The following is an 11,200-nucleotide window of genomic DNA, read 5'->3' on the forward strand; positions in this document are numbered from 1 at the left end:
CTCTGGCCCCGCTCCAGCAGCTCCGTGTCTGTCCTGTGCTGAGGACCCCAGAGCTGGGTGCAGCACCCCAGGGGGGGTCTCACCAGAGCGGAGCAGAGGGGGACAGTCCCCTCCCTCGCCCTGCTGCCCACTCTTGTCCTTGCCCAGCGTGCAGGTTGCAGCAGGTGAGCTGCCGCCTCGGTTTAGTGAATCCGAAAGCTGAGCTGCTGGGGGTGAGGCTGTTGGCTACTCCAAGGGCAAGGACCAGGAATGCACAGACTGAATTTTTATGCGCTGTAAGACTGCAAATTACTTTTTTTTCCAACACGAAAAGCCAGCTCTATAAATACGGTGCTCTTGCATGGAAGAGCTTTTTCGGCTGCAGTATCTGCCGTGACGTCCGTCAGCGTTATCTGTTTGTGCTGGCATCGGGAAAGCAGACTAGCTTGGCTTGTACCAACAGGATTGTCTCCTTATCTCTGCACAGAAGACGCTTGTTCGGGGGGAGGTGGGGGGATGAGATTGAATTCCCCTATCGCAGGTGCTTGCCCTGTTCAAACCGAATGCACCGAGGTCCATTAACAAGCACCCTTTCCTTTCTCCTCTAAAGTCCAGGCATTTTGTCACCTGTGCCTACGCCGTCCCCGGTAGCCTTTGAACGAGCCTTATTGATAATTTGCTCCCGAGACTTGGAGAGGTGTCTGGAACCGCAGCCAAACCCGCTCCAGCACGCCTCATCTTCCGAAGTGATAGTTTAATGTCTCCCTGCAGCGAAAATTTCCCCGTAGCCTCGCTCCATCCCGGTGACGTAGCAGCATTGTCACGGCGGTGTGGAGGTCTGGCACCGCCGCCGTTCCTGGCTCGAAGCTAATTACTATGCGGCAAGATGATCAAGTTTTTTTCCCCCAGACCAGGTTTCTATTTATGTTCTGTCAAGTAGAAAATTAACATGGACGCGGGCCAGGGATGTTTCACGCCTGAGTGCACCGAGGCTGAAGGTGGCGATGGGAAGGCAGGATGGATTTCTGAATGGTAGGTGCGGAGGAGCAGCTGATGTCAAGCGTCACCGGCCCCGCTTCATTAGCTGGATCATCAGAGAAGTCGAGTAGCTGGGGAAGAGCTGGAGAAAAATCGCCCTTAGGTGCCCAGTCCTCTTTAGCCGCCCATCTCGGTGTGCTTTGTTCAGAACCGAGCTGAGCAGTGTTCCTGCAGAGCCGGTGAGGGGTGTTAGCTGCAAAATTTGGAAGCGAGAGCCTATCTAGTATTGACTTATTAACTGTATTAATAATTATTTGCCACATTGGAGCCTTTTCAGGGCCTCCTTGCACTGCAGAGATGCAGATGATGTTCGAGTGACTTGCATTGCTGCTGGGTCCAGACAGACCCACGGACTTGTAGCAGCCCCATCAGCAACTGTGAGTGGGCAATAGCACAAACACAGGCAAAACGAAGAAAAGATCATAAAGGATTTCTCCCTTCATGGTCATTCTCACTTCTTTTTAATCGGTAGCGTTATTTTTTTGAGTGTTTTGATGCTTTTTTTTTTTAAATACTTGCAGCAGTAACCTTCAGATGGAGCCACCTAAGCTGCCGAGCGTGCCTGTGGCTTACGGCGGGTGAGGCAGTGGCCCAGGGTGCCCAGGGAAGCTGTGGATGCCCCATCCCTGGAGGGGTTCAAGGCCAGGCTGGATGAGGCTTTGGGCAACCTGGGCTGGTGGGAGGTGTCTCTGCCCATGGCAGGGGGTGGGACTGGGTGGGCTTTAAGGTCCCTTCCCACCCAAACCATCCTGTGTTCCTCTGATGAAGCAGATGCATGGGGACGCTGCTTGTTTAATGCCTGGTAGGCTCGCTGTCAAGGTTGCTGAGTGTTTCTTCATCAGCGTTTAAAATCTCATAGCCCGTAGCCAAGAAAATCGATGGTGAATGCCTCACACGCTGGGTGAGTCATCCTAAATCCCCAGTCTCAGTAGTACCTTTCCATCTGGGATGGATATTTCAGCAACCATCGCTGGAAGAAGCCTGGAGATGTCAAAACCTCACCAATGCTTCACTTAACAAATTTGGGGTTGAGTAGCCGACACGTTTCGCTGTCGCTGTCTCTCTCAGTGCCCGGTGGCCACACAGATGGCAGCACTTTGTTGAGGTGTAAGGGAAGTTATGGTATTAGCTCTTCAATATTTAATTTTTCTTGGTTTAGAGTCAGCAGACCTGTCTGCTCTGGCTCCGTGTGCCGCGGTGGAAGGCGGTGTTGGCGTCGGGGGTTTCTGTCCTGACGGTGGATGTGTTCAGTGCAGCTGGGTTTGGGCAGGCTGGTGTAGTCATGAATGAACTATCGCTTCTGTAATCAAGAGATCAATGAGATGGAATCTCACCATCTGGGAGCTCTAGGATGGGTCTTACCTGCAGACTTGCCATTTGGAAACCAGTTCTAGCCGGGGCATCTCCTGTGTGCTGAGGCACCCCAAAAGCTGAATGCTGTAAAGTCAGTTCTTTAATTCTGCCATTCATCAAATTGTTTTTATTTAAAAAAAAAAAAAAAAGTTATTGGTGACAGTTTTGATTTTGCCATTTGGCCTCAAGAACAAATGAGAAATCCCTGAGCAATCCATTTGTTAATATGATGAAGCTTTTGCTGTTGTTCCTCCTTAGCTCTGCACCTTCTCCAACACACCCGTTCTGCAGGTCGGAGCAAACACAGCACATCTGCTTTGTTTCAGTAAAACTCGATCAGCAGCTCACTATTCTGTCGATACCATAATCCTTACAACCAAAATACCCTTCCAGAGCAGGGCTGGTGTGTCTGTACCCTGCAAAACACCGGGCTCCCACCATGTAGTGTCACTCCACAAACTGAAATTAAAGTGGGTTTGGTGCTTTGGTGGTTGGCAGACCCACCCTGGCAAGTTCGGAGGACTGGCCTCTGGAGCTGCTGTCCCCAAGCATCCCTCTGTCACCTTGACATGGCCGGTGAGTCAGCAGCGCCGCTGCGTTACGGGAGGATTTGTCGCAGCCTGTGTTAACGTTTAAAGTTCAGGTGGTTCCTCTGAAGTCGTTGCTGAGGCTCCGGTGGCAGCCAGGGACGGGGGGGGGACAGGCTGGACACGGGGCCATCCGGGGACCCCATTTGTGAGATTAGAGATCTCTGTTTGAATGGTAAATGAGGGGATGCTGCCTTCCCCGTGGGAGATGCGAAAGAGGAAGAAAAAAAGAGGTTTTTCAAATTGGTCAGGTCCTAGACCAGGCCAAGCCACTCTAGATCTAAATTCAGATAAATTAAATTAAATCTGTCATGTGTAAAGAGTAAAGCGCAAAGGGGAGAGTAAAATTCTCCTGTGCTGCTTACACAGCGTGGTTTCTTCCTTCATTTTTATTTATCAAGGCGACCACGAGTTGGAGCAAGGACCAGCTCTACCAGAGCATCTCTTTGCGTTTGCGTTAAATCCAGAGTGGATTTAAATGGAGCAGGGCTTGGATTTGTGTGGGAGGCTGGGGGGCGATGCTGGGGATACTCAGGGCTTTCTGCTTGTGGGTCACGCCTTCAAAAATAATCCCGTCCGGAATCGGAAAGGCCATCGGTGTTGTGCTGTAGTGAGGCGAGTTGTTGAGCTGATGAAGGGAAACTCTTTTTTTTTTTTTTTTTTAATCGCAGACCTGCTTTGTGATTTCAGACAAATTACCCAGCTGCCTGGGATCTGGGCTCTGCTTCTGGGACACGGCGATGACAGTACCTCCCTGCTAGACAGAGGTGTTGTGAAAATAGTAATTTAAAATCTCTGGGAAGCAGTACAGGCAGGAATAAAGCACAACTTGCATTTGACAGGGAAAAAAAACAGGCTTTCAGGTGCAGATTTCTCTCCCAGGTCCAGCAAACAGCAACACTCAGACTAACCACAGGGTAGGCACCGTCGCTGTGAGCGGGTTTGATTCTACAAATCATTGCGCCCTTGCTAGAGAAAGGATTATGAAATGCTTCACGCGCCGCGATATTAACAATCATGTAAGTACATAAAGATACGTCTAAATCACAACTCTAACCGCCACGCTAATTAGCTCTCTGTGGTTGCTGCAACAGCAGGAGGTCATGAAATACTGAACTCTCCCATCCCTGGATTTAGTCTCTGCTGAAATAAATGGGGAGAGTCGCTCTGCAGGGAGAATGCTTCAGACCCCGGCACTGGGATGTGCTTATGGGTGCAGAAAAAAAAAATCAAAAAGAGTTTCCAGTGCTCTGGTTTTAAAGCAGATTTATTGAAATAAAAATATTTTCAATTATCTTTAAAAAAAAAAATCATATTGCTATTTTCCATTTGCGTCGCCTGGATTATGTTTTCTGCTGACTGCCAAAGCGTTAATAGTTCTCGGTAATTCTCAGCAGAATCTGTTGTTTTAAAAGGAAAGGGAGTATGTTTGTGCTTCCTCTCTGTGCTAACTTGAAAATCGAGGGGTTTGTATTCACCAGAACATTTCCAAAAGCCCCTGCTTCTAATTTCAATAGGATTTTTGTCTCCTGGTATCTTTGGGAGCTTTTGGGAAATGAGTTGCCAATTACCTAACCTTAAAAAAAAAAAAAATCTTTGCTGCAAGGATTGTAAGGATTGTTCCTTGGTTTCTTAAATCAATAGCTTTTTTTCTGATTGCTCTGACGTGCCCAGGTTTTCTCGGCAGTGTTAAGAACGTTGGGTTTTTCCTCTTTCCTCACTGCTAATAAGGCTTTTTGGTTATCTCTAATCCTTTGCCTTTTCCCCGCTGTTGCCGTTCTCTGCGGTTGGTTGGTGGTGATTCATACGAAGCAGCCTCGTGTTTTCCTTGCAGAGAAAATCCAGCTTTGGGAAAAGCATCGATGCCAAACCCAACTCATCGGAGGTCGTGGCTGGATCTGCTGAGCGTTGTTAACTCGTGCATCAGGTCAGAAATGTGCTGGGTGGTTTTTCGGTCAGCATCCTGTACATGATAGGCAAGAAAACATTCTCTCATCTTCTTTTCCTGCCACTTCTATCTATTTGGAACCCCAGTTTTGGCCCTTCCTCATGTCAGAAGGTCTTACCAACTTGAAGAGCGAGGGCTGGCTCCGAAGCAAGCTCTGGACGCTCACCCAGGTGACTGCCAAGTGCTCGGAAGTGTCAGCTTTGCTTTGAAGTTCTAAGTGGAGTCTAGATTTTGGGTAGAAGCAGATGTCACCACCAGGCGTTTGACACCTAGTGAAGTGTCTTCCTGGACTTGGTGGAGGTCAAAGCAAGGAGTATGAAGAAAAATCAAAAACTTGTCTTTTAGTAGCTGGAGTCCCCACCAAGACCCACGTTAGGAAGAGGATTGTGTTTGCTCGCTCACCGCTGGCGTCAGGCTCCAAGTCACCCAACCCCGAGGCTGGAGAGACTCTGGAATGTGAGCTGCACGATCTCCAAACGACAGATGGGCTTTGAATCCTCCTCGTGCTTTGGCAGCCTTGCTCTGATCATGGGAGACGCTCTTGGAGGCCAAGGAGATTCTCTCAGAGCTCTTGTTTTCCTTCTTGGCTTTTGTAGCTGTGTTGGAAATGCAGATGTTCGCGGTCTGTCCCGTGGCTGCAGCGGCTTCCAAGCCTTCTGCCCAGCTCTGCGCCACCGCTGTGTTCTGCCGGTGTCCGTGGAAGTACCATAGGTGACTGTGGAAGTGTTTGTTGTGTCCTCTCTGTGCTTTTTCAAAACCCCAAAGTTATCTTTCAGCATGGCAGAGTTGGGGGTGTGCAGCCTGGAGAAGAGAAGGCTCCGGGGAGACCTTCCAGCACCTTCCAGTGCTGAAAGGGGGCTACAGGAGAGATGGGGGGGCTCTGGATCAGGGGGTGCAGGGACAGGACGAGGGGGAACGGTTTGAAGCTGGAAGAGGGGAGATGGAGATGAGATGTGAGGAAGAAATGTTTTCCTGTGCGGGGGGTGAGGCAGTGGCCCAGGGTGCCCAGAGAAGCTGTGGATGCCCCATCCCTGGAGGGGTTCAAGGCCAGGCTGGATGAGGCTTTGGGCAACCTGGGCTGGTGGGAGGTGTCCCTGCCCATGGCAGGGGGGTGGCACTGGATCATGGAATCACAGCATCCCAGAATGGTTTGGGTTGGAAGGGACCTTGAAGATCATCCAGTTCCAACCCTCATGGATCGAGGCAATCGGTTCAGCTCAGTCAGGTTCGCTGCCGCACACACGGGGCCCCGCTAACTGCTTCGAAGAAATATTTTGAGGAAGCAGGAAGCTGCAAGACCCGATATGCCTTGACTGTGCCTCTTCGGAAAAGATGTTAGTTGTTGCCGAACGATGCAGAGTTGCCTGCGTAGAGAGAATCTCTGGTGTGCCCCTGTCTCTGCTGTGGAAATTTTATGGGCTGTTAGCAGGTCTTTAATGATCCTGAAAACAATCTCATCTTCACTTCGTTCTGTGCCCAGTGGGCTGCGGTGAAGGAATCTTGGAGGATGCTCAGCCTGGGATGCTGCATGGCAGTATTTCTGCCTGGCAGGGCTGAGTGGAAGGGCACAGGTACGGGCTGGCACAGAGAAGGTCACGGGCAGGGGTTGCTGCGCGTGGGCAATGAGAGATGATTTCTGCCATCCTCTGGGCAGCAGAGCATGTCACATACCACCTGCTCGTCCTTCTGGGCCAGAAGAGTTTAACCCTGGTGCTGCGGGGGCTTTTCTCTGTCCCCTGCTAGAAACAGACATTTTTTATTTAATTAATTAATTTTGAGGTAGAAATGTTGCAGTGAAAATCCAAGTTTGGGGGGTTATCAGTAGGCTTCACTGTTATTCAGCTGCTTCCAAAAGAAGAGAACAAAAGGTGATTAAATTAACCAGCAGCTGCTGCCAGGGGATGTGTCATTTGAAGATTGCGGTGAGGGACACTTCCAAAAAGCCTCAGCTGGTCCCTGGCCACTGGTTTCCATCCAGGCAGGCGCGATCGGAGCCCCTGCCCTTCACCCAGCTCACTGGCGGTGAGTCTGGATGGGCTGGGTTGAGATCTGCTCTGCGGGGTTCAACCTAAACCCTCCTGCAGGGTTTGATACACAATATTTAACACCCTGTTCAAAGACCTAGAATGAGAAGTGCGGCCTGGAAAGTCAGAAAGCTTCTTGGGTCAGCTTTTGGCCTCACTCTTCCCCTCCTGCGTGATATTCCTTGGATGATGTTTCTTTTGTGCTATTTCTTGGGTGATGTTCCTCTTTCCTGGAAAAGCACGGGTGAGGCTTGGGTCGGTGGGAAGAGTGCTGCCTGACCGGGTCCCACCAGCTCTGTGCTCTCTCCGCTGGAAATGAGAGCAGCAAAGATCCGGGAGGAGAGCTTGTGCCCTCGAGACCTCCCTTTCAGGTCTGCGTGATGGAGAAGTGTTGGGTGCACGCTGGGCATTACGAGGCGCTTCTCCAGCGCTTACCCCTGGAATTACTGGTGAGCAGACGAGGCGGCGCGGTGTTTTAATAGCCGCAGCTCTGATTTTCTTAGGACTGACTGTTCATTCTCTCCATGTGATCAGAAGCCAGCAGCATAATCCCACACGTTGGGTTTTTTTGGACCGTGTGTTCATACAAAGTTGTGAGAATTTCCCAACGGAGAGGTGTGTGAAGATGGATTCCTTCTGCGTGAGTTACGGGCAGCTATTCGTGTCCCGCAGATCTTTGGTTTGGTTTGGCGGTGCCGACTCTGTGGCACTTCTCTCGTGGATGAGGAAGGCTGGGGATGGTTTGTGGCTGTCAGCTTGCTTTCCATTCCATGCTTCCTTACCCCCTTTCTTCTCTGCTGATCTCAGAATGCCCGTTCTCCGTGCTGGTTGTGATTTCCCTGATCTGCTTTGGCTCCAAGGAGGTTTCTCTGTGTTGGTGGCATCCTGGTGAAGGTTGCAGGCTGGGCTTGTGAGCCTTTGGGTGCAGAGCAGCTGAAGGGAATCGCACCCTCAGCCTCTCCTGCTGTGCATCACTTCGGCTCGTGGAGATGTTCTCCTGCCGTGCAGCACAGCTCATTTTGGAGGAACCTAAACCAGGAGCTTTGCTCCAGGTGCAGATCAAACGCGGTCCAACCTCTGAAGGGGGCCCAGGTTGCCCAGGGAAGCTGTGGATGCCCCATCCCTTGAGGGGTTCAAGGCCAGGCTGGATGAGGCTTTGGGACTCGATGACCTCCATGGTCCCTTCCCACCCAAACCATCCTGTTCTTGTTAATGCCTTGAACCCGTTGCCTTCAAACAAGGAGGAGCTGTGTGTAACTCGTGCTGTTTGATAGCTCGGAGATGAATGGAGGCAGCACGCGATGCTCCGACGCAACCTCAACTTCTTTTAAAATCCATGCGTTTCCCAAGAGCTTTAGGAAGAAGATGGGAAGTGTTAAATAGCTCTGAGTGAGGTGTTTTTAAAACCATCCGCTGGATTACTCGATTGTCAGGGTTGTTCTTCAGCTCTAGGTTCCACTCGTCCTTTTAACCAAGTTGTTCTGGGCTGCGGATGAGGTGTCGCTGCTGTTTTACTGCCAGAATCCGTATGTTGGACCCCAGCATCCCTGCTAACGAACCCAGAGGACCAAACAAACCCAAACGATCAATAAAGGTGATTGTTTACCCCAGGTCAGAGATCCCAACCCCCTGGGCAGAGATGGGGACGAGAGGAGCGGACGGGTGGGTGGTGGACTTGGGTTTTTCCTTGGCTTCAGGTTCACGCTGAAGCAGAGGGAATTTGGGTCCCTTCAGGATGTTTTTAGTTGGGGACGATGCTCTGCTGCGATGTCACGGGGGCTTTGCCACCACTTGGGAGTAAATTTCCTCAGGTGCTCCCCAGTTTGGGGCTCTTTGTGGTTTTTTTCCAAGCTCTTCCCAGCTCCAGCTGGAATGAGAGGCACAAAGATGTCTCAGGTCTGGGTTTCAGGTGTTTGTTCCGTACCGTAAATGAACATAATGCTGCTGGCTGGGGGTTTGTCTGGAGCTGTGGTGCTCAAGCCGTCTGGAAGCTGTTGTAATGTGCCTTCAGGAAATCCATTACTGCTATTTTAAACAAATCTGGCAAAGCAGCAATGGGGAAAATTACGGCAGCGAGGCGTGGGCAGGAAGGGGTTAGCGGCTGCGCCGGTCGCTCCCTGCCCAGGAGGTGCAGCCGATTCCTGGAGAACCATCTGCAAGTGCCGCAGTTTCCAGGAACTGGCTGGAGGGATGAGATTAGAGGAAAGAGGAGCTGCTTCTCTTGACGGAGAGCAGTGTCCTCTCCGTCCGTCTATCCCTCTCCACCAGCTGCACCACTGCCGACAGCGATGCCGCTGAATTCCTCCTCCCTTCCCCTGATGACTAATGTCTGCGTCTGTGAGGAATGAGGTAAGGTGAGGGGGAAGGATGCTGTGCCGGACCGGTCCTGTCGCAGGATGCTGTGGGAAAGGCAGCCCTGCTCGGTGGGGCTGGGCTGGCCCTGGGCGCAGACGCTGCAGGGTCTCGTTAAGAGAAGAAGGAGAGGGAAGAGGCTGAGAACTGGCAGCGTTCGGAGCCGTCCTCTTCACCGAGGAAATTGCATTGCGGCTGCGGAGGCCACTTGTCTATGTGAAGTGGAGCTGAGCTCATTTCTAGGAGCTGTTGGACAGAGTTTGTCGGGTTTTAGAGCCCTTCAGTTCCTGGTAACGATGCCTGCAGCTGGGCCGCCTCGCCTCGAGGGTCTGGCGTTGGGTTTTGTTCTACCTGGGGGCTCTGAACTCTCGACTCGCGTTTCACCGGGGCTCCTGTGTCGATTCCTCTCTCCCTCGCAGCTCCCAGCCTTTCTCAACACAAAGGATGGGGTACGTGGTTCAGAGCAGAGAGAATCCTGGGTGTCCCCCTTAAAGACACCGTCATCAGTCCAGATGCTCCTTTCAGCACCGTCCCTTCGTGGAAGTGACTTCCCTGCCTGGCCCTGGCTTCTCCAACTCATCACGCTGAATTCAACCTTTTTGTCGTTCTTCTCGCAGGTGTTGGTACAAGGAACTACTACAGGAAGATTGGCTATGAGCTGGAGGGGCCCTACATGGTGAAGAAGCTGGAGTGACACCCCCGGGGGTCCTCACCCCCACCGGAGAGGAGACAAGACTCATCTTGGGAAGAAAGCTCTCAAGGTGACGGATGTAAGCTAAAACCCAAAGCTGCCAACGAAGGACTTGCTTGTGCCAAAACCCACGGCAACAACTGGGGCATCTCCTCGGGGGAGAGCGGAAAAAAAGATCTGCCTGTTGAGCGGTTGGGGACATTTCATCATCTTGTTCCCCGCGTAAGCCTGACATATCTCCAGGATGGGCTCTGGTGCATCGCAATAGAGGACTGAGGTGAACTGAAAGCTCCAACTTTGGAGACTCTTGAGTAGCCTGGTGGGAAAAAATGTTTTATTTTTATGATGCTGTCAGCGGGCTTCTAATGCTTCAGTATTGGAATGATGTGGGTTATTTTGCAACATTAATTCTTTCTCTGTGTGTATTTATTTATTCTGGGCTTGGCTGCTTGCTGCCCATCCCAGGCGATGCCCTTTGATCCTTTTACCTTGAATCCTTCTAGGAGACCATGAGGATTGGAAGCCATCACCTTGCTAATGGTAGGAATTGAGATTAAAATTTAAACTGATTCACCAGGGCCACACGACCATGGAGCAACTGAGGTTCAAAGGGAACTCTGAGGTCTCTGGTCCAACCCCACCCAAAGCAGGTCCACTCAGATCAGGATGGAGGTGCTTGGCTGTCTCCAGGGGTGGAGATACTCAATGGATGGGGATGGAGAGTCCACAGCATGTAGGTCCCTGTTCCGATATTTGAGCACCCACATGTTGAAAACGTTTTTCCTCATGTGATTGGGGTTTACGGTGTTTCAGCTTGTCGCTGTGCACCTCTGGGAGAAGTCTCCTTCTGGTCTCCAACCTTCTCCTTGCACATCTCATCACATCTCTGCCCGAGGGGATCCCTCCTGGTTGTTCCCAGATCTCTTCCCCTCTCCTTCCCGCAGCTGGGACGGGCGTTGGGGAGGGTTTGGTCCCCACCTCTCCCAGCACAGAGCTGAGGATGGCTGCCCTGGAGCTCCTCAGATCTTCCTCCTGGTCCTCCTTGGAGAGGGGGGTGGTGGTTGCCTTTCCCAGGCATCGGGAATTCTATCAGGAATTATAGAAATATTAAAGAAATGGGATGTGAGAGCGAGCTGTGGCCCTGGGTGAAGAGTTCGGCACCTTCCTGGCCTCTCCCCAGCCCATCGGCGGGACGGGGGAAGCCGAGGGGGCACAGGACATCACAGAA

At 51.5% G+C, this 11,200-nt stretch overlaps 1 protein-coding gene across 1 annotated transcript in view; it reads left to right on the top strand.

Annotated features, from left to right (window-relative positions):
* The window catches only part of ELP3 (elongator acetyltransferase complex subunit 3), an 85,502-nt gene extending 75,527 nt beyond the window's left edge, over positions 1–9,975 (top strand). The window contains exon 15 of the mRNA XM_010073441.1: positions 9,899–9,975. Coding sequence (XP_010071743.1) covers positions 9,899–9,975 — 77 coding nt within the window. The remainder of the gene's footprint in view (positions 1–9,898) is intronic.
* Positions 9,976–11,200: the final 1,225 nt, after the last annotated feature.

This window comes from Pterocles gutturalis, unplaced genomic scaffold (assembly GCF_000699245.1).
Source record: "Pterocles gutturalis isolate BGI_N339 unplaced genomic scaffold, ASM69924v1 scaffold14247, whole genome shotgun sequence".
Lineage (NCBI taxonomy): Eukaryota > Metazoa > Chordata > Aves > Pterocliformes > Pteroclidae > Pterocles > Pterocles gutturalis.